Source organism: Cavia porcellus, unplaced genomic scaffold (genome assembly GCF_034190915.1).
Source record: "Cavia porcellus strain 051 isolate PalLab524CR breed Dunkin Hartley unplaced genomic scaffold, mCavPor4.1 scaffold_17, whole genome shotgun sequence".
Lineage (NCBI taxonomy): Eukaryota > Metazoa > Chordata > Mammalia > Rodentia > Caviidae > Cavia > Cavia porcellus.
Window position 1 is genome coordinate 21,729,469 of NW_026947500.1, and position 23,042 is coordinate 21,752,510.

The following is a 23,042-nucleotide window of genomic DNA, read 5'->3' on the forward strand; positions in this document are numbered from 1 at the left end:
AAACGCTTTTACCATGCCTTCTTAGAAAGCTGTAGTAGAAAACATTGTATTGAAGTAACAGCTCATTCCAGAAGCACTGAGCAATGCTCTTGCTCTTTGGTGGTCTTGACCTCCTCCAGATGTTTCCGTCACAGCCCACTGTTCCTGTGGTGTCCTCACGGGGCGGGGGTGGGGCTGGGGGCATGGGTGGGAATCAGCCAGAAGGGGACAGCCGGGCTCTGCTGTCCTTGTTATTGTCCAGTTTTTGTTCCTGCAGGACAGTGGGCTGGGGGGCATTTTGCAGGAAAACAAAACAAAACAAAAAGACAGTGAAGTACAGCTCCCTTCTGTTCCCTGTTTAGAAATCACAGCCTCAGGTGCCCCCTACTGAGAATCCCCCCCATACCATACCTCTGTGCCGCCTGCCGGTCTTGACCCTTGGTACCCTCTGGCCGGCGCGGGGGGGTTTTCATACACATGTAACGCATCTTGGAGGTTCTAGAAAATGACAGCTTCCAGATGTATGAGCAGCCTGATGCGTTGTTTAGATTACGTACCCCAGCTGATGCCGAGATTAATGCTGGCTGGACAGGCGATGGGAGATTTGTCTGGTTTCCACAATGCCATGTTTATATTTCATTTGGATTTCTCCCTCGAAGCTGACCTGCCAGTGACCCCCCACCCCCTAAACCCTGTCCACTCTGGGGCGAGCTGGAACATTTACTTCTCCTCTTGGAGAGGAGGAGAGAACACAGTTCTGCAGAAGAAAGGGGCTTCTTGTGCGGCTGCCTGCCACCTGGTCCGCGCCAGGTATTTGCCTTGACTGAGCCCTGAAGAGTATATGAAGGCCTGTTCTGCTCAGGGACTGCGTTCAACCTTAAAAGTTCTTTTGGTTTATAAAGTAAATATGGGAGTACAAAAGGACCAAATTTAATAGAGGTTGGTTCGCATAAAAGCATTTTTTTGGTACAGGGATCAAACTCACAACATAGCGCTTGCCAGGCAGGCACTTATGCCGCTGAGCTAAATCCCCAGCCCTAAAAATCATTAAAAAATATTCTTGGTACCATATTGATTTAGGGGGAGAAGAAGTTGAGGGATCCAGCTATGTGAGACATGCCTATAAGTCACCCTACCTGCCTGAGTCTGATAGTGTAAATACTGCTGTTTCCTGTCCCCTCACTGGCTCCCCAACCTCTTCCGGTTCCTTCCTTTCTTTTTTTCCCTTGTGCCTTCCTCTCTCCACGCACCTACTCATAAATGGCTCTAGTCATTTCCTCCCAATTGGGGCTCTGGAGTTACTAGTGTGGAATCTGAAATGATCCTAAATTGACTGAACCACAGGCAGGAGGGAATCACAAAGTGTATTATCGCGTACTGCTTGCAGGAGGCGCTAGAGGCAGAGCTGTCTTTTACACCTTGGGGTTGTTACCTTGGTTAGGGTTGGTTCCAAAACTGTACTGTTGGATGGGAATCTTGTCAGCGGGAGATATGCTTCTCCTATGAAAGGTTCAGGACATTTTTATGGACTTGCAAGTAGCCTTCAACTCCGTTGACAAGTGCTTTGTGTACCAACCCACCAAAGAGCATGAGAAATAACGCCTTGGTCCCCTGTCCTTACTGTGGCATAAGAAATAGGGAAGAACTCTTGAGTCCTGTCAAATTTCTGTGTTAGTAAGTGAAATATGAGCCATAACTTTTCCACCCAAGCACCCTGCTTTCAGCCTTTCCCTGCTACGGAAGCCAGGGAGCAGAGTTTAGATAGAGTTCAAAGGGGACAGATTTCCTTATCTAAAATTTGGCTGACTCCATAGTCTTAGAGGTTCCAGCCTCCTGAGAGGTCTTGGTGGACATCCCAGAGAGCAAAGGGGTTTGCTGCTGAAGGCAGTTTGTCTGGTCAGATAGAGGAAACTCCTTGGAATCTGTTCAGTGGGAACATTGTTAGGATTCCCAGATAAAATCAGGATCATCAAACTATACGCACATCAGTTGTTCATTCTTTGCTGCCGGTCTCTGAATTTGAGCACTTTATAATAACTAGATTTTTTTAAATCCCCCCCTTATACTGCATAGTGTATTTTTTTTAACACAAATGTATGTGTCCTTTTTAACTAGTTTTGACAGAAATAAATAGCTTTCTATACAGAGAGAGAAGTCATTGAGAACTGCCTGACAGTTGGGTGAGTTTTTGGAGTCTGAGTACAGAAAGATGCATCCTATTTTGGCCCTTTAAGGAAGATTGTACCTGTCATGTTTCATTTGGGGTCTAGAGCACAGAGAAAAAAAAACAGTTGTCATGTGTTCAGAAAACATATTGTTGGTGGGCAGTTAGGGTCCTTCTAATGAATGGCGTTTGTTGCTGGAGAGATTTATACTGTGGAGGGAGAGCCTTGTTCCTAATCCAGAAACCCAGGTGCAGGTTGCCCCTACTGGTCCAAATTGCATGTGGGTCCCCTAAGGCCACTGGCTTGGAAGGCAGGGTCAGTGAGAAGCCTGTCCTGTATCACAGCACATGCCTTATTTTTTGTTAGGAAAAAATGGAAAGAAGCAGTAGATTTGCTCAGTTTAGCAACCAAGATAGTTTGTAATTACTGATGAAACATTTACTGAAGGAAGCAGAAGGAACTGGAAATGGGCTTTGTTAAGTCAATGTGCATGATTTTTTCCCCCTTAAATCGTTGCTCAAGGGCTTCTGGCCCCTAGCTCAGGAATCCTGCCCAAAAATGCCAGATGTGTTACACAGTGGAGTACTGCAATGTAAACACTGCCCTGTGCCATGAGGCAGGGTGGTCCATCTCCTCTTTAAGAAGAGCAGGAGAGGGAGAAGCAGAGAAGGGCAGGCCCTCAGCTTTGCAGTGAGTTACAGTAGTGCTGGTTGTGTTTTTGGCTGCTCGGTGAAGATCTGGAGCTACAAAACTCAGATAAATTAACAGTCTGGAAAAACAACTCGAATTGGTATGCCAAAGAGCAAGATGTGGCTTGGTGAATGTTACCTCATAGGGTCAGATACATTTATAAAATGTTAAGCAGGCACTGAAGTGGAGCTCGGCAGTGGAGCGCTTGCCTGGCATGTGTGAGGCCCTGGATTCAAGCCCTAGCTCGGCACATAGAGAAATCTCGAACAGGACCAGAAGTGAGAAGGGGGTTGGAAGAAATCTGTGGTCATCCTAGCAGCGTCCTCTTTGTCATCTGTCTTAGTTAAACTGAAAGGTGAGGGGAGCCAGGCCAGAAGACCCTACCCTGCCTGCTTTCTTTCACAAACTCCTGCAGAAGCAGAGAAGGCCGCCTGGGTTGGTTTACCTTCTGCCTGTAACACCTCAGATGCATCTATTTGCAAGGCTCCTGCTCTGGTGTTTTGTAAGCCCTGGGAGGTGGCGCAAGGTAAAGTGCAAAGCAAAACAGACTCTGGCTTTCTGGGTTGCAGTAAGGAGTGTGCGGACAGTAACCACAGGTGAGAAAGTAGGTGGGCACACTCGGGTACCCTTCAGTCCGATGGGTCTCCCAGTGGTGCAAGCAGTGAAAAAAGGTGGAATGCCTCGACTTTCCCTGGGCGCCCACACCGCTCGATACTCACTCGGCAGTTCTTGGGCTTACTGATCTCAGGGTTTTTAAAAAAACTTCTCATGAACACATTTCATGAGTTAGGAAGATAGATATCAGGTTTTAATTTGAATTTAGGTAATGGTGCTATTGGCTGCACTATTATCATCCTGATTTAAGAAATCCATTCTATAAGAGTGATCTGAGAAAACTGCTCTGAGAAGTAGCCACACAAACAGGAATTTTGAAATTAAGGAATTGGGATTTTTTGACCCACATTTTTCCTGTTTGAATTCTGCCATCTTTCTCCGCCCCTACCCCTTGATTTCCTTCTCTTTTAATGAGTAACCGGTAACCACAAAATGCACATACATCACACAGTCTCTTTTTAAATAGAGGTTTTCTAGGAAAAGAAATTTTCCTAACTGCCTATGAAATTCTTTATTTCCTCCTACCTGATTTCCCCCCCTATGAAGTTCACATACAATCGCAGTGAGCAAGAAATGATAAATATTATACCATCATTTCGGTCTGTCCATGGTCAGGAGAATTGCACATGTTTAATACCTTGCTTAATTGCAAACAAAGCTTGCAATTTGAGAGAATTGGGATTAGGGCTAAATATCTATTAACTGCTCTTTCTAGAGATTTGGGGAATAGGATGACCCTTCCCCCCCACCCTTTTTTTTAATAGGCTACAGTTTCACATGGCTCCCAAAAGAAATCTCTCTCCCTTTTTGTTTCCCACACCAATTGATTTATCATTTTGCTTGCAAGCAGATCCAGAATGTTAGGGCAAGAACACACTCACTTTTTTCTCGTAACTTTTTTGTTGCGGACCGAAACCAGTTGACTTGAATAAATTTTTCTGAGGCCTGAATGTAGCCAGCAACGTGGAAAAATCTTGCCATTCAGGGCCATCTGAATGTACATTTCAGCCACACAGTAAGCCGCATTGGTAGGCACTGGACTGCTAAATACAACCATTTTTCGCAGCAGCGAGTTAGACAGGTGATTAGCATAATTAGCACCGAGCAGCTATACATATGGTAATGCTGAGTGTGTAAATGCCAGCTGCGGTGTAAAATTTATGTCAGGGGTCGGCAGGGCTGTGCGAAAGTATTGTGTTCCAGCTGCAGGTCAGGGCCGCCAGAGCTTACCTCCTTTTCTCTTGTTGGTGAATACGCCAAACAGACGAGAAAGAAATATAACAGATACAGCTTTGATGGAACAGCCCAGTTCTGTGCAAGAGGGACTGTCCTGTAAAACGCTCACATACACACTCATGCACACTTGCAGGAATCCCATTGCTTTCCCTACACTTCTGTGTACTTCATGCAGGGTGCAAATGACGGGGGACCCAGGATGGGAGTTTGTGTAGGTAAATGAGCCAGATTTCCTTGAAGGAAGACTTGCTCGCTGGAGATTTTCAAGGGTTGAAAGTTGTTTTTGTTTTTCTTACTATGTTCCCCACCCCACCTCCACCCCCACCCCACACACAGCCATTCCCCAAGAACTCTCCTACCTACATTATTTTTTTTTCCCCATTAAATGGTGGTGCTGGGGTCTCTGGCTGGGACCATGTTTGACGTTTAGAAGACAAAGATGTTTAGGCCTTGGACAGAATATAAGGTTTCATCCCTGGGATTCTTCCCAAACTGTTTGGAAAAGTCTAGGTTTGGGTTTGTTTTTTTGTTTTCTGATACTTTTTTTTCTTGGTGAATTTTTCTCTATGTGGGCAAACTGATTCTTTCCATCTATCACCACTATCAGACCCATTGAATTCTTTACAGATTAAAAGAGGCACATAGGTTTTTTATTTGAAAGGATTGTCCTGAATTGCTCACATGCTTTGCAATGGCAGCTGGGGAATTTATTGCTATGATAAGTTCATACATTTTGCCCTTGTACAATTTTTTCCCTGCCCCCTGCTCCCTCCCCCATCCTGCTTTTGCGTGGAGGTTGTAAGAAGTAGTGGTGTTGACAGAATATAGTTCACACCCGGCTGACCTTGCGATGAGACTTCCTCGAAGCACCAGGGGGTCCTTATGTACCAGCCCCTAATCCAGCTAATCCTGATGGCAACAAAATCATGAAAGTGGCCCTCAGTGACGCTGGTCTCCCTGAGCAGATGCAGAGGGAAGGACCGGAGCAGGAGATATAAATCAGGCCAGCGTGGTGTCCTCACGGGCCAGGGCGCTGCATGCAAAGGTGGCGATTGCACTGTCCCCCTCCCCCTCCTCGGCCTACTGAAGTAAGAGGCCAATGAAAAGAGGCCCTGGCTGGATAATGGCAAGAAGACTGTACAGCGCTGAGAGGTGATGTCAGCCCCGCAGAGGCTAGGAGAAGGGTACCGGGGTTAATGGTATGCAGCGGCCTGAATGCTGTAATGAAGAGCCCACGACCAAACACTTGGGTTTTGTTGTTGTTGCTTTCGTTTTTTTAAAATGAAGATGTTAAGCCTCAGTAAGCACTCAGACTTTGATAAAAAAGATGCTGTCTTGGTTCTTGGGTTCTACAGCTTGGCCAGGCATTGGGCCTCCCTGGGTGTCCTCATTTTCTGTAGAATGGTAGGATTAGCTCAGGTGAGGTCATGGTAGGAGCAGGGGCAGTTTACACCTTGGAAAACACGTGGTAAGGGATAAAGAACGTGTTTGGCCACAGGAGATGCTCATCTTCGGTGCGGTGTGCCCAGCCATCATTGCCACTGCCCCTAGTGACCACTGTGACAGATGCAGTATATAGTCCCTGGAGCTGCCACAGACAAGTGCTGGGCTGACCTGATTGCCTCCGACAGGGTGAGGGTTAGTCTCAGGGAAGCCACACAGAAGAGAGACAGCCTGGGAGGTGGGTAGCAGATGGCCCCCAAGCTGCTGGCCTGTGGGGTGGGGAGTGGTGACACCAGATAGATACTCCTGAGACCGGCCCTGTCCCCAGTGTGGCCTATGGGTGAGTGACCCAGGTATCAGAAGCTGATATGTGGGTTCTCTGAATCGAGCATTTCCCATGGCAATACCCACAGGCCCACGCTCGCAAGAAGAAAACAGCCCAGCACAGGAAGCAGCAGTTGGCTTGATGTGAATATAAGAGATGGGTGGGGGAGAGCAGTACCACTCACAGCCCAGGAGTTTCCAGCCAATTGCCCAAATTACTAAATTTTCACTTTTCAGGGTAGAGAAAGAGCCTGAGGTAATAATTTTGCAGTTACGTCCTTTTTAGAGATCGGTACTTTTTCGTCCCCATAATAAGCAATGGAAGCACAGAAGGAAGGACCTGAAGCGACTGGGGGGTTGGGGGGTGGCGCTTTTGAGGCTGTGAGATAATTGATGGGATTAATCAAATGCAAATGCCAGGCTTGCATATACACAGACCCCATTTTCCTAATTGGACTCTGAGTGGGTGCTTTTTCAGGCTGAAAGGGTCATTTGTTTTGACCGATTGACTTTTTGAGGCTTTGGGGGGAATTAATATCTTGTGCAGATGACTGCCTGTTCCCAGGACTCAAAGGGAGGCCGTTCTTTCATGAATACTGGTACCGCAGTCTGAGTGAGTACCATCCATCCCCTGGTGGCCTGTGTGCCAGAGGTGCGCCAGCAGGAGACATTGGGCCTCAGGTCATCTTTGTGTGCATGACAGTAGGTTTTTGCTAACACGTTTTGTGCAGATGCTGCAAGTGTTACACTCTGTGGAAAAGCTAAGAAATGGTACCATGGTGGCTTGGAGTTCTCGCTGGTCCAGAGGTCAGGGCCCCTTGGTTGAATGGTTTCCCATCCAGGGCTGGCTTTTTCTTCTTTTTCTTCATTTTCCTTTGCAAAACCATGTTTAGTTTCATTTGAGGAGATGAGCAGAGCCTGATCAAGAAGTTATTTGCAGAAGTGATGCTTTCCTCCTGCCCCCATTTTTTCAAAGATCTGCATATGCCTTAGATTTCTGGAGAACAAGATGCAGAATTTATAGGTAAAGACTTAGACTGTTAGTGTCTCCCTTGTCTCACAGCCATCCTCAGCATGGGCTCCTCTGGGGACCAAAAAACAGGGCAGCCCCACTTGGGGGGGGGTTGTCTTCTCAGGGACAGAGGCAGCATCATTGTCCTATAAATGGGAGTCCTCTACGTGTTTTCTTAATGTTTTGTAGCTCAGTGTAGTCTGTGCGGGACCCAGCGCTCCCTAAAACACCTGTTGTGCTACACTCAATTCTCAGATGTTTGAAAGTCACTTCTGCATCTTATTAGCAGAGTGACCCTGGATAAGTCATCCAAACGATTTTCCTCCCAAGTAAGGGTGACGGCCAGTGAGTTCAAGAACACCAGCTGGACACCCAGGTAAAGGAAGTTTCCCATATGGTGTCCTTGCATCTTTACACTGTCCTGCCAGAGTAGTTGTGCCATTTTGTCCCTATTTTACTGAGAATTAGTGGGGTGCATCCCTGATACCTCAGTGGGGGTTCCTTGACCCCTGTTGCTGCCCCTTCATTGGCCTCAGCTGCATGCAGGAGCAGCAGCAATCAGAATATTCCTGAGGAAATCAGTGAGTTCAAGGGCTCTGCAGATGGAAAACATCACCAGTGAGAAAGGTCACTGTGTCTCCGGGTCTTGCCTCTTCAGAGAGCAAGGTGGTTGTTTTATCATTAAGGTGTTGTGTTTGGAGGATAAAGGAGACTAAGGAGGACTGAAGGAAGTACTGGAGATACTTAAAGCTTGTTTGTAATTTAGATCTCTGTATCAAGTAGCTTGCACTTTCTGTTCTAGGGATTGAACCTTGAGGTCATGTACGGATCCCCTTTCTACAGTTTTTTTTTTTATTCTGAGATAGGCTCTCAGTAGATTGCTAATTTATGCAGACCTTGTTCAAACTTGAGTCCTACTGCCTCAGCCTCCCGGAGTGCTGCGATTACACTGTGCCAGTTATGAACAGCCCCGGGCTATCATTCTGCTGTGATTTTAAGATAAGCATTTGCTAGAGTAGCCAGCAAAAGGCAGATGAGTCCATAACTGTTCTGCCCAGAGCGGTTCTGTTTCCTGTGGCTTGCTCCCATATACCTTGGGTGAGTACAGTGCAAGAGCTTATGAACACTGTGCAGTTCCTGTAACCCTAACATATACCAGAGGAGGAGCTAAGTCTACCCTGCAAGCAGCAGAGGGATGGCTTAACTGCAGGCTTCCCAGGCTTCAGCCGTGCCTGCGTCTGTCTCTGCCTATAGTCAGGCAAACCTCAGGGCTTTGATTTGCTGGTTCTTCTACTGGAAGAACACTCTTTCCAGTCACCTTAAAGAACAGTTCCCTTTGGGTCTTCCTAGCCACCCTATTTGAAGTAGCGGGTCACCTTCCCTGTCAGCCAATATGGCATCACCAGCTTCACTCTGTGACTCTTGTCATGCCATGAAATGAGTTTCGTGGCTTACTATACATTGCCTGTGCCTGTCCCTGGCTCTTGCCCACCAGTGCGGTTCTTCCCCCAACGGCATATCCACTAACACTTGCTGAATGAATGAATGAATGAATGGTCTAAACAGCTACTGATCAAACAAAAAGAAAGGTACTAAACTTCATGGTGGTTACCGACTTGTTTTATAACACCATCTGAAGTGGGTTAAACATGAAATGATGTTAGGTAAGATAATAATTCAACAGCAGTCCTTAAGTAGGATGTAGCAAATAAATGGTTGAGAAAATGTTAGAATTATTCAGAAACTCTCATTGTTTGGTCAATTTAGCAATAATCTTATCTTGGTTGAAACTGCTTGTCACCATGTTGTAAAGCCTTTGTGTTTATCATTAGAGCAGAGATGGAGGTTTTCAGTTCCACAGACAGGGCAAGTGCACACCTTTATTAAAATAGGTGTTTATTTTAATAAAACATAAAAATGTGATGGAACATGTTGACATTTTTTATCTTGGAAACAGCATCCTTGCCTTTAAATGCTTAGGATAAAATAGTTGATCCATTGTGAGGTTGATCTAGACAAGTATCTAAAACTTCCCTTGCATTTTATTTTGTTGTGTGAAAGAAAGTGCTGCTTCGGAGCATAGTGTAAAGTCGTGTGTCGTGCTAAAGTCTAAGGAGGCAGGTGGAATTAGAAATGATTTCTTGGTTTGGGGCATTTGACATGATACTGCTAGAAAAAAAGGATGAGGTTGAGGAAAAGGGTGAGTTCCTTAAGGTGCGTTTCTAGTTTTCCAGAAGTGAGCTGTAGCCTGAAAAGCCTCTTTTTAGCTTCTACTAGTTCACCCCACACACAGAATGTGAATTGAGTCAAACAGGAATTCATTAGTTGAAGTCGGCTTTGGGTAACATTCAGGCAGCAGGGCTGGCCTCAGGCAGCTTTAGTAAGCCTTTGGGGGAAGAACTGTCTGCAGCATTATGTACATGCAACCTCTTGCAAATTGTTCCCCAGAGATGTTGTGGGGGACAAGGGGTATGCTTGCCCTCTTGTTTATAAAATATGCCAAGAGAATTAAACACCCTGCTGTTTCCAGTACTTAATTTAGTTGCCCAAACTTAATGTTTATGTCTTTGAGTACTAAACTTGAAGAAAAAGGATTCCTACAATCCCCAAGGTCTTTCCAAACTAGAGCTAAAGGTCTACTTTTCAGTAAGCCCTCAACTTCCCAGTGTCTGGAGGAGCCCTTCAGAACTGGCTGCTTCTGCCCTGGGGTGCACATGTCAGGGGAGGAAGCTCTGGGGTCTTCTTGCTCCATCTGTCCTCCTCAGATGCTGCCCAGCACAGGGCCAGCCTAGCATTGGTCCAGCACAGTAATAGGAGATACTCAGCCTAGGTCCCAGGCTGTAAAAAGGAGGAACAGAGAAATACAGTTTGCACAAAGTGTCAGTCAGTAGTGGTGCTGTGGTGCTGCGCCTCGTGGTGCTATGCCTCATGGCAGGGTGGCAGGGGAGCTGGGCCCGGTCCAGGAGGACGGTTCAGTCTCTTGTAAAATCACTTGGGTCGCTTCTGGAGCACAGGTGACTGAGAAACTGGCACTGCTGTTTCTTGGGGCCCATGATGGTGGCCCTGGCGGATGGATTCTGTTCCTCTTCTGTGGGGTCTCTCTGTGTACTCTTAATTTGAATCATCACATAGATCTTCTCTTGGAAAGTTATGAGTGGAACACACTCACATCCTTTCCTTGTTTCTTTTTGTGTGGAGAAGAAACATTTCCTTGTTACCTTTGCCAAATTACTTAGGAGAAGAGTGTAAATTGAAACCATGTATCTTGAAACTTACTGCAGGGGCACATTGTTTATACAAGTGAAAGAAATTGTAACAAGGTTCTTTGGTCTGGTCTATAAGGAAAAGGTGTCTCAAATTTTCCTGTGCTGTGGGTCTGTTAGTCCAAACAGCACAAAGCACACCTCCAGGAGGTGTACCTACCTCCCTGATGGGGAGTGCGTGGGGGGACGGCTGGCAGCCACAGTAAGTATTGAGATAGCACTAAGTTTGCTCATTTTTGGTGTTCTAATCGAAACTTGCCCATGTTTCTCAGTTGGTGGACGGGTAAGTCGTGAATTGAATTACACTCGCCAGAAGATTGGAGAAGAGGCTATGTTTAATCCTCAACTTATGATCCAGACCCCGAAAGAAGAAGGTGCCAATGTACTGACCACAGAAGCGCTCCTACAACACCTGGACTCGGCACTCCAGGCCAGCAGAGTCCACGTATACATGTACAACAGGTAAGGCCTGCTGCTGTGAGGAGGCGGGAGTGGCTGCTGGTAAGGTCACCCTGGAAGCACCTGGAGTACCCGTTTAAATAGCTTCCTCCTAACACTTTGTGTCAGGGAAGTGCTGGTGATTTGAACCCAGGGCCTCATGTGTGCTATGCAAGTGCTCACCCACTGGTGCATTTTTCTTTTTGTTTCCCTTTATGGGCCCATCTTGATTTGTTTTTGAACTTTGATAGCAAAGCAAGTCCATTACAAGTTGGACATTTCTTACCCAAAATGACTGAAACCAGCAAGGATCTCGGGTTCGGTTTGGTTTTCAATGATTTGAAGATACATAATGAAATGTTTTGAGGATAGGGCTCAAACTGAACACAGAATTCACTCATGCTTCAAATACAGCTTGGCTGCAAAGCCTGAAGGTAGTTTTACATACTACGTGTAGTAATTTCATGAATGAAATAAAATTTTCCACTTGAGTCACCAACATGGTGACTCAGAATTTAGAGTGTGGGAGGGTGTCACATTTTCAGATTAGAGTTGTTCAGTCTACACAGCATGTTTTCAGTAAATATTTTGGTGCCTCCCCCCATAAATGTAAGTCTGATGCACTGGAGGACCCTATACCCAAGCTTTCATTGCTAAAGTCTTTGGATTTTTCCAAACTAATATTTGTCAGCATAGCCAATTATATTAGTTGCCCCAACTATTGGAGAAGTTATATTTTGAATTGTCTTTCGTCAATATACAAACAACCCAAAAGTAAATAAATAAATGAATTAAAAGAAAGAGACAAAAGGAAGTTATTCATTGTATCCACAGTTGGAACCTGTTTGTTAAAAATAGCAGATAGGTAGGGGGATGAGCCTCCATGGGAATTCTTGCAGACCGAGTAAGTGGAGTAAGTGGATTCACACACCATTTTTTAAAAACTCACTTTAGTGTCCTGGCTCATGTAATAATGCTGTGACGAGGGCGAAAGATGAAGACGAGTTCAGCTGTCTGGTTTGCTGTCTATGGGTTGCTGTTCAGAGTTGTTGACTGACTGTGAGATTGTGACCCCTAAGCCTCATTTCCAGGGGGTGACTTGAGTTGACTTCACCTAATCCCATCCTCTCCCCTAGGCCCTGCTAGCACCTTTGAACTCGGGGACTGATGATTTTTTTTTCAGTGGAAGTGAAGAATTGACAGCACAGACATACTCAGTAGCTGAGGAAAACCAAAGAAGGAAATAAAATTATGTTTACTTTCCCGTGGATTTACCTAGATATGGGGCGGGGATGGGAGACCCAGTCTAGCTTAAGAGGGCATTTGGGGAAGACTGCCACCCAGAACGGGGTGCCTATCAACTAGATGTAGGATTGATGTACTCTTCTTCTGGGTGGTGCCCAGATCAAGCTCAGATGAACGTCTGAAAGGGTAAGAAGGAACTGAAGCACATGGGTCAGGCAGCTTAACGAGAAGTTTTGAGTCTTTGTCAAGGGAACCCCAGGGGTGCATAGAAGTGGGTGTCTAGGCCCATGGTACACACCCAGCGTGCTCTTGGTGTAGTTTCCTCTGGGGATGTGGAGCTTGTCACTTACATGTTTCAGGACGAGAGTTCAGGGTCTCTTTTTTTTGAGACAGGGACTCACTCAGTATGTAGTTCAGGCTGACACTGAACCCAGTACATAACCCAGGCTGACCTCAGACTCCTGCCTCAGCCTCCCAAGTGCTAGGGTTACAAGTGTGCACCACCATGCCTGGCTTCAAGCCCTTTTCTTACACTAAGCTGATGACCGCGTGACCTCGTCCTCTAAGAGGTGTAAGTAAGCGTTGAACAAGTGGTGTTGAGGACCCGCTCCTGTCTGGTTTCCATGTTAGTGCTACACAGAGTATAGAATGTGTGTGAGTATAGTTAGGTGGGTAGGTGGAGGAATAGATGGATTGATTCACGATGGATCAGTGGATGGATTAATGGGTAGCACAGCCCATGCTCTTGGGGAGGAAAGAAATCCACACAGATGAGTCCAGTCCCAGCCACTATAGGTCTCCAGTAAGAGCCAGTGAGTGCTCCAGAGAAAGGAGTCGTTGATTGGTCAAAAATAGTGTATCAGGGCAAAGATGACCTTTCAGAAGGGCCCTGATAGACAGACAGGAAAATTCTGGAGGGAGGCCCAGGAAAGACACCAAAGTCTAGAAACCTACTTTGGGTGAAGACAGCCCTACCTTTAGATACCAACAAGAGAAAGCAGTTTAGAAGGAGCTTTTTATTTTGATTTTTCTTTTGGATTTCCTGCCTCTATTCCTTCCAAATTTATTCTTTTTTTCAAGTTAAGGTTATTGTTCTGACAACATTCAGAAAGAGTTTAAATAACTCTTCTAAAGATAATAAAACTCAGAATTAGTTTTCTATCCATCCATTTAATATCCTTTCCATAAGACAAGAATAGGAGAGACTAAACTGGGAGTTCAACGTACCTGGCAAATGTTTATAACATTTGTGTCTAAGAGCAGAAAAGATTGAGGGGGGGGTTTCCCCCCAAATACTAAGGACATTAATCCACCAATGAAAAGGCCAGGGATTTCCCCACTCGAATATCTGTCAGGATGCTATAAGGTTCACTAATTTACTTGCCGCAGATCTTGAATTTGTGATGCTTCTGCTAGGCTGCCTGAAGTTTAATGTATGTAGAAAGCAGATTAATGGTGTAAACAAGATTATTGGGAGAACACTTAAGAAAACAAGACTTTTCAAGTACTTTGGTAGCATTAATTTACATAAACACCCCACATGTTAATTACATGTGAGTATTATCTATTCATTAAAGCAAGCTTGCTGGGTCTCCACTTGGCAAAAGCTCTGCTCGTTTTGACAGATGCTTAAAAGTGATCGAAATTGCAATTCTTTTTATATGTCCTATGGTTCTCATTCAGCTGTAATTTCCTCTATTACAATGAGAGATCTTTGTCTCTGCTTTTCATTCCAACAGGCAATGGAAATTGGAACATTTGTGTTATAAATCAGGAGAACTTATCACAGAAACAGGTTACATGGATCAGGTATATTTTCTTGTTTACAAAAACATGTCTCAAAAATTCTCAAATGTATGTACCCTCTGGATAATATGTCCGCCTAATGCATGGTTTGTTTCTTTTGTTTGTTTGTTTTGTTTTTTCGATTTGACAGATAATAGAATATCTTTACCCTTGTTTAATTATTACCCCGCTGGACTGCTTCTGGGAAGGGGCAAAATTACAGTCTGGGACAGCATACCTCCTGTAAGTGTTCCACATCTCCTGGCATCTATGAAACTAGGGCTCAGCATTTCTGATGTTACTTAGCATTGTTTATTCTGTTGCAACTTAGAACAAAAATTAAAAACACTGAACTTCCATGTGCTTTTTTTTTTTATTTTGAAAGGCTGTCCTCAGTGGAGGAGAGGGGTTCAGAATGTTTTTCCTCTTTTCAAAAAAAAAGTCTGTAGGCATCATTAAATTTCATTCACTTTTACCAACCTATTTATATGCAAATAAAATGCAAATTATCACAAAGTATGTGTGATTTTTTTTTTTTAACTCTTTATAAAATGTTTATGGTTTTGCACACCAGGGACTGAGACCTTTAACTTATTTTTTAAGGAGAAAAAAAAATGTTTGTGGGTATGTGCAGAACTAAATACTTTGAGTTAAAAGTTTAAGATCATCCTGTGAAATAAAATATTAACCTTTTTCAGATCACACTGGTGGCATTTAAGGGGGGAGTGCACTATATTGAAGGCTACAGGCTCCAATTCTGCATTCTAGCAGTTGGATATTAAATATACAGCATCATTTAAAGAATGATTGTTAATCAGTAGAGACATTTTCAGTTAATTATGCAAGAGTTAGTGCTTGGGGTATTGTTTCTGTCCTAGCTTGCAAATATCTGCAAAAGCAATTTGCAGTGGCCATCCCCTGACCTTCAGCGTACAGTTTTAGCTGGGAAATAAGGGGTTTTGTGTTTTCTGGTTGGGAGAGTCTGAATAATGACTTCAGCCTGGTTAAGCAGCTACAGTGTGGCTTGAACCACATAACAGGCAGCCAAAAGCCTTTCTGGTCTGTCAACAGCACAAATTCAAAAGTGAGTGTGGGGGGAGTGGCGGTGATGGCGGTGATCGCAGGGGCCGCCGGGGGCTTCACCACCTGACTGCCAGGCGCTCAGAGAGCACTGCAAGTATGGAATCGTTAGAGGCAACAGAGATCAAATATTTTGATTGATGACATTTTAAAAGCATTTATTAGGCTTGCAAGTGCTAATTTGACATTGTGATCCCCCTCCCTTTTTTTTGATCTGGGTTTTCTGCTTAGAGATGCCCATTGGTTAAGTTTTTAAAAGATTAAATACGCTGTAGTGGCAGTTGAGGTTCTTTGATGCTGTCTTTAATTTATAAGCCTCGAGCTTGCCATCCTCAGTCATGAATCATTCTCTGGGTTAAGTATGCACCTTGATACGCTGGGTTAGAACCATTTGTTTGTTTATGGCAAAATCCTAGCTTGCCCGAAAAGGTTCTGCATTATAGACTAAAAATACACAGAGGGTGAGTTTGAAAAGCTGCTTTTCATAGTCTCACCTCCTGATTTCTTTCACAGAGGTAAACCTCCTTTGCGGTGGACAAACTTTGACCCTTTGGAATTCCTAGAAGAGTTAAAGAAAATAAACTATCAAGTGGACAGCTGGGAGGAAATGCTGAATAAGGCAGAAGTTGGTCATGGGTACATGGACCGTCCCTGCCTCAATCCAGCCGATCCGGACTGCCCTGCCACTGCCCCCAACAAAAATTCAACCAAAGTGAGTACAGCCGGGGAGCATTCCCAGGGGGCAAAAAGAAAAGCTTTTTGTTCCCATTTAGTGTTCTCTTTTATTCGATTCATTTTTAAGTTTTCATCCTGTAACCTGCTTTCCCTGCTTTTAGTCTAGTGAACTGCATTTGCTGATAGAGCTGAATTTTGCTATAAGATTTGCCATACACTTTACATTCGCCTTGTTATTAATGTTCGCTGTGAAACAAACAGGCTCTTAATACACTGGATTTTAACAAGGCATGTGACCTGCCTACTAATGCCCATAATGACGTGGCTGTCTTTTTATTTTAGCCTCTTGATATGGCCCTTGTTTTGAATGGTGGGTGTCACGGATTGTCCAGAAAGTATATGCACTGGCAGGAGGAGTTGATTGTGGGTGGCACCGTCAAGAATAGCACCGGGAAACTTGTCAGGTAACCGAGCACTCAGCCACACCCATCCCATCGATGACGCTTCCTCCTTTCCTTAGAAACCACTGCCACTCTGCCATCTGCAAGTGTGTTTGCATTCATACCACACAGCTCTCTTCCTTAGCCATCTGGGCTGATCATATATTAGGAAATATTAGCAGACCCGACCAGCTTGAAAAGCCACCATGTAGGGCTCCAGAATGGATCTGTAGCTTTTATGGGAACTATGGTCGTTATCCTCTCCTAGTATGTGAAAAATGGTGGCAAGTACTGAGGCAAAAGATAGCAGCCACAGTGCGGAGCGCTGAATGGTGTGGACCCAGCGCTGTCACGTACTGTTAAAGGAAAAAAGACTAAGAATCAGAGGCGAAACAAGAATTACCCTTTGTGTGCGCTCGGAGGTCTGGCCAGTCAAGTGTCAGGTGTTTGGGCTGTGATTTCTCCCTTGGGAAAGCCACAGTCTGCATACCACATAGGCCTCGCCGAGCCCGCTGTATCTGGTCAAGCTATCTACTCCTCTCCCCTTCCTGTTTCAAGGAATGGAAACTGAGAAAGGAAATTGCCTATTAATTTAATTTCGGGGTCTATCTGTAAAGGGTTTGTAAGGTTACACTTCTAATATGGTATATCAATCTATTAAATAAAATAACCATCTCGGTCCCGTCTGAAAGGAAACACGTGCTTGTGGGAAGGAGGGGAACCTTGTGAGTGAGTTGGGGGTGTGGTTGGGATTTCACCCCAAGGAACCTGCTTCATGGGAATGAACATTGAGGTGCCTTCTGGTCTCTTCACCCCGCTCCAGCGCCCATGCCCTGCAGACCATGTTCCAGTTAATGACGCCCAAGCAGATGTATGAGCACTTCAAGGGCTACGAGTATGTCTCGCACATGAACTGGAATGAGGACAAGGCGGCAGCCATCCTTGAGGCGTGGCAGAGGACCTACGTGGAGGTAAAGCTACCCGGGGTGTGGGCACAGCACCCCCCTTCCCCCACCAGTGACTGCTCTTTTGCAGCTCCTCTGGGTTTAGCTTCACACACTGTACTTCTAGGAATTTTGATGGAGTGCTGACTTGTTTCTCCTTGCTGTTGAAAATCTTAGGATCATATCACAGAGGGTTTGTCTGATTCAACTGCTGTGCAGTGTCTTTGGTAGCCAGTCGTGGACTCAGAAGCTCAGGCATTAGACTGGTCTATTATACACACACACACACACACACACACACACACACACTCTCTCTCTCTCTCTCTCTCTCTCTCTCTCTCTCTCTCTCTCTCTCTCTCGGGGAGCAAGAAAAGGTATCTGGAAACTATTAGCAAGGCATAGAATCTGTTCACAGCTGCAGGCCCCTTGGTTGGGTCATGTGACAGGGGCTGGCCTTTGTTTCCCAAGCAGTGACCTCTATGGAGCTGCATGTGACCTTTTCAAAGTGGCCAGCAAATGAAGGAGGGGCAGGCAGGGGGGTGGGTGGCTGTGAGACTGAGTTGTTTTGGATTAAGGAGGGACCGATAGGACCGCAGAGCCGTCTAAGAGTTTGGGAGGCGAGAGTAGGGGTCTTAGACCTGGTGTAAAATAAAGCGCTCTGCATGAATTCCATTACTATCTGCCTGCTCCTCTAGAGCACCCGTTTTCCAAGAGCAGCAGTTGTCCTGTCTCCCCAGAGCCAGGGTCCATTAATGTCAGTGCAAGCTCAGACCCCAGTCTGCACCCCTGTGTTCACCTGAATGGCAAAGAGCTTTTGTGACCATATCAGAAAAGGCAGTGTCCCAGCAGGGAGATGCTTCCCCCCACCCAAGGTCTGTATGGAAGCCTGGGGAAGCGTGGATTCTACTTGGGAACTCAGCCTCTTGTATACTCTAACCGCAGGTGGTTCATCAGAGCGTTGCCCAAAACTCCACTCAAAAGGTGCTCTCCTTCACCACCACCACCCTGGACGACATCCTCAAATCCTTCTCTGATGTCAGCGTCATCCGCGTGGCCAGTGGCTACTTGCTGATGGTAATGATCACTTCGGAGCTCCTGGGGTTTTTGGTTTTGTCCGAGTGGGACTGATTGGTTGGTTTAAGTTTTTACCTTCCCATGATCACTCCTGCTCTTAACTCACTTGTGCATCCAAGACAGAAAGAGCTCAGCTTCGGAATGGTTTCTTAGAAAGGAGTTGTCTGAAGCTTTTTTTTTTTTAAACCACATTGCAGTTTTCCCATTTTGGACTCATAGCATTTTGTGTGATGGCTGCAATATGAGATGTTTTGTTTACTGCCTTTGGATTTGGGGTGAAGGGCGAGGGGAAACATTAGAATCACCACACATTCTAATGTTGGGCTTTGTTTTGTGTGTGTCTCCCCCACCCCACCCACCCCATCCCGTCTCGTTCCCCCCTTGTTCTGCTTGCAGCTTGCCTATGCCTGTTTAACCATGCTGCGCTGGGACTGCTCCAAGTCCCAGGGTGCCGTGGGGCTGGCTGGCGTCCTGTTGGTTGCGCTGTCAGTGGCTGCAGGACTGGGCCTGTGCTCATTGATCGGGATTTCCTTTAATGCTGCGACAACTCAGGTACTTAAGGAGCCATTCGGCTACCATCCCTTGATAAATGCCCTTCCCCGACTTGGCCCGTCAGTCCCTGTGTGTCCAGCACCCTGAAGGGTCTCCATTCTTTTCTGTGAGACCACAGTGGGAAGGAGGCTGTTCCCATGAACCTCTTGTGGCACTAGACAGAAAGTCTCTTGGGTTTGTTCATCAGTAGAGGCTTGGCTTAGAGCAATTTGTATTATCTACCAAAGACCCTGATTCTCAAACTCTGCTGAGAATAAGAATCGTCTGGAAAGTTCTCCCTAGGTAGTCCATGCAGGCCTTGAACTCAATGGTGATCCTCCTGCCTCAGCCTCCCAAGTGCCAGGATTACAAATGTACACTAACACGCTTGATGTTGATTATTAGTGATCGGTTTCTGATTCTGCAGGTTTGGGGTGAGAGCCAGGAGTTTTGTGTTTTTAATCAGTTTTCAACGATGCTACCCCTGAGAACTTTTTCTTTCAATAAGTTAGATTCCTTCTCCTGTGTTAATTTTAAAAATTTCAGTGAGTCTGAGAAGTAAACCAGAAGTGGGTAGCTGGGTACGACGGTGCAGGCCTATATTCTCAGCACTTCGGAATCTGAGGTTGAGGCAGGAGGATCACTGAGTTCAAGTCTACTGTGGTTACATAGTGAAGACAGCTGAGACTACACAGCAAGACCCTGTTTCAAAAGAAACAGAAGCATGTTGTGGGGTGTGTAACCCCCAACTGACCCAGCACTACAGGATGCTGAAGCAGTAGGATAGTGGCATAAGCGCCTGCAGGCAAGCACAAGGTCCTGAATTCAATTCCCAGTACCAAAAAAAAAAAAAAAGAAAGGAAAAGGCTAGGGGTATCGCTCAGCAGGAAGAGCCTGGGTTCCATGTTCTGTACCACCAGAAGGAAGGAAGGGAAACGGGGAGGTTGGTGGGGAGCTCCTGTGAGCCAGAATCGCTAGACTGTGGGGCTAGAAACCTTCAGATAAAGAGAGTTCTGTGCTGTGAATTAATGCCTGCTCCTGAGGGTGGGTGGATGTTAGGGCACGGGGCCTAATCTTGGAAGCACTTGCGAAATTTTGCGCACCCCGCCTCTGGCGCACCTAATGCCGTGTGTCCCACTTTCCCTGCAGGTTTTGCCATTTCTTGCTCTTGGTGTCGGCGTGGATGACGTTTTTCTCCTGGCACATGCATTTAGTGAAACGGGACAGAATAAAAGGATCCCTTTTGAGGTAATAGCAAAACAAACAAACTTTGAGGACACCCAGAGTCCCTGCTGTGCTTGAACATTTGTTCTTGAATTTTCCTCAGTCTAACCCAGTAAATATCTCAGTCCCAAGTCAGATGACATGTTACTGGCTCTGAATAAATAAAACAAGCTGGAAGAATCTCAGGGCACGTATTAGAATTCCCAAGAGCTCCATCTGGGGTGCCTTTAGAAATACGGGTGTTTATTTTAGTGTGACAACTCACACTAATTGCCATCTCCTTTCCAAAGCCCAACTTTGCTGCTCACTTTGCCTCTTCTCTCCTATTTTAAATCCTATTTAAAATTTACTTGAGTGATTATCTTGTAACTTGTCTGCTTTGGAACATCCCTGAAGGACCCAGGAATAGGTGCTGCGGTTGGAGAGAAGGCAGTGAGAGGCCTCTCTTGTCCCCCGGGTGGCAGCATAACCAGCAGCTGTCATGTGTGGCTGGGGGCTCAACCCTGTGACCTCTCGTCCTCAGGACAGGACCGGGGAGTGCCTCAAGCGCACCGGAGCCAGCGTGGCGCTCACCTCCATCAGCAATGTCACTGCCTTCTTCATGGCCGCACTTATCCCCATTCCCGCACTGCGAGCTTTCTCTCTGCAGGTGAGTGTCCTCCATGTGACCCCAACCAGGCGTGGACACTCTGTGTCCCCAGCCTGCTTTTTCTTGAAGTAGCATATGGGGTTCCGTTCACTGCAGGCAGTGCTGCTGCAGGCTGTCACCCCAACAGTTCCTCCAGAAATAGCTGGGGTTCTCACCTTTCTTCCAGGCACCGTAGCCCAGATACCTGACAGCTTGGGGGGTTGCATTGTGTATATGTGGCCCTCCAGCTGACCCTGGCTTCTGGTTTTTCTCCTCTCCTCTCCTCCTTTCTGCCCCCGTTATCCCAGTCATGCTTCCCTTTCTTTTGCCCTTCCTAAGGCAGTGCCAGCCCCAACCCAAGGCAGTCACGTAGAGCAGATTCTGTTGATGTATAAAAATGGGGTGTTTGAGAGACTTAAAATTGAATGGCTGGCAGCACAAGAGAATGCGTTTCTTTAGTTGCCCTCTATGTTCTCCCCTATATCCTCCTCCTCTCCTTTTGGTTCTCTTCTTCCCTCCCAAGCAGCTCAGAATTCCCCTTACGCTTCACATGGGGCATGTTGCCTCCTTCATGAATCGGGCCCTGTCTTTCACACCTGAAGACAGCGATGCATTTTCCCCAAAAGTCACCTTCTAAGAGCCATGGGTGGGAGAGTTCTTCAGGATAGGGTTGCAGCCCATCTGTTCCACACTTGGCATGACCTACCAACCTTGGGCATCAGCTGTTTGAAGCTCAGAAGAACCTGAAAAGCAATGAATGAATGAAGCAGATACTTGACTAGTTTGTGACATGGGCTGTCTATACCTGGCGGGGTCTAATATTATGTCTCAAGATGTTACCAAAATCCCTTGAATTAATTTCAAATTCTAAAGCACCCTCTATCTGAAAGGAAGATTTTAAAAAATTGCCTTTTTTCCCCCTTTTCTAATGTTATGTGTCATTGGTGAGATGGCCATGTTCCTTCATGGAAACCGCTTTTGGTGTCACTCGTTAAACTGTCGTGATACCTCACCTCACTCACAAGTCCCAAGATGGGCCACCAGGAAGAGAAATGGACAGACCAAAAATACAGTTTTGATGATATGTCTGCCAACGTGCTCGAGGCTTTTTGACTCAGCATTTCACTTTAGTCACAGGAGAGCTAATGATGCGTTTTTCACTTTCATTGTATTATGAAATTCATGGGCGTCTTGTCTTTCCTGTTACTGAGCAGCTGGGTGTTTTCACATGGTATCTCCCCCTTCATGCTAAGGAAGCTTCGTATCCTGCACACAGTAGGATCATTGAGGATCTGGACCTCTCAGCAGCTAGTGATCCAGCTGCACGTGAGACACAAAGCTTTCTTACTGGACAATGTAATAAGTGGAAAGGTTTTGTGCTATTCATCACAGCCACCAGCCCCCCAAAGAAGATTACCAAAAATGTTTCTGGGTTTTTTGAGAATAGTTTTTCTAGGTAGCATAGACTGTCCTGAATCCCATAGCAACTCTCCTGCCTCAGCCTCTCAAGTGCTGGGATTACAGGTGTGCACCACCACATCTGGCTTATTTTTATTTTAGAAATAGTGAATGAATGGGTGAATAAAATTAAATTGGACTGGGACTGAAACACAGGGAACAAGAAAACATCCAACTGCTTAGCAGTAGAAAAGATGAGTAGAAGATGCCCATTGAGTTCATGGTACAGTTGATGTAGGAAACCTTTTGCTCCCGCACACGTTTGCCTTGGATTTCATTCCTGTTTCATGTGTGACAGACTTTGCTAATGAGAAATGGCTCCAGGGTCTTCTGTTAGTGGGGCCCTCTCTCCTTGTTTGCTCCTTTTCCCTTTCTTTCTGCTTCCTTTTTTCCCCTTCCTGTCTTTTATCTGCCCTGTTCTGTATCTGCTCACGCTCCGTTTCTTCTTCTTTTCTCTCACTCTCCCGTCTTCTCTCAGTACATATGGTGATTCATCAAGGAAAATCCCTTTATGGTACCCCACGGTGTGGTGGTCTGAAAAGCTACATGAGTTTTACTTACGCTAAGTTCTCCCAAGGTAAGCACCTGGCAGACAAAATGAGTACTGTTAGTTTTGTACTTTAGTCACTGTATCAGCATTAGAAAATTGTCACAATGGCACCCAAGAATCTTCTATTACTGAAGGGTGGCTTCCTCTGACACTTGGGCTCATTCCCTCTTAAACATACAAGAGAAAGAAAGAAACTGTAAGATGAAAGCAAAAGAGGGTACGGTATGTGTCCTCGTGATTGTA

At 45.7% G+C, this 23,042-nt stretch overlaps 1 protein-coding gene across 4 annotated transcripts in view; it reads left to right on the forward strand.

Moving 5' to 3' along the window:
* The window catches only part of Ptch1 (patched 1), a 63,900-nt gene that overhangs the window by 14,600 nt on the left and 26,258 nt on the right, over positions 1–23,042 (forward strand). For all 4 annotated transcript variants that reach the window (XM_063227396.1, XM_063227395.1, XM_063227398.1 and 1 more), the window contains exons 3-12: positions 11,000–11,189; positions 14,150–14,219; positions 14,347–14,438; positions 15,789–15,987; positions 16,293–16,414; positions 17,214–17,361; positions 18,277–18,408; positions 18,805–18,960; positions 20,089–20,187; positions 20,687–20,812. In XM_063227396.1, the coding sequence (XP_063083466.1) occupies positions 11,000–11,189; positions 14,150–14,219; positions 14,347–14,438; positions 15,789–15,987; positions 16,293–16,414; positions 17,214–17,361; positions 18,277–18,408; positions 18,805–18,960; positions 20,089–20,187; positions 20,687–20,812 (1,334 nt within the window). The remainder of the gene's footprint in view (positions 1–10,999; positions 11,190–14,149; positions 14,220–14,346; positions 14,439–15,788; positions 15,988–16,292; positions 16,415–17,213; positions 17,362–18,276; positions 18,409–18,804; positions 18,961–20,088; positions 20,188–20,686; positions 20,813–23,042) is intronic.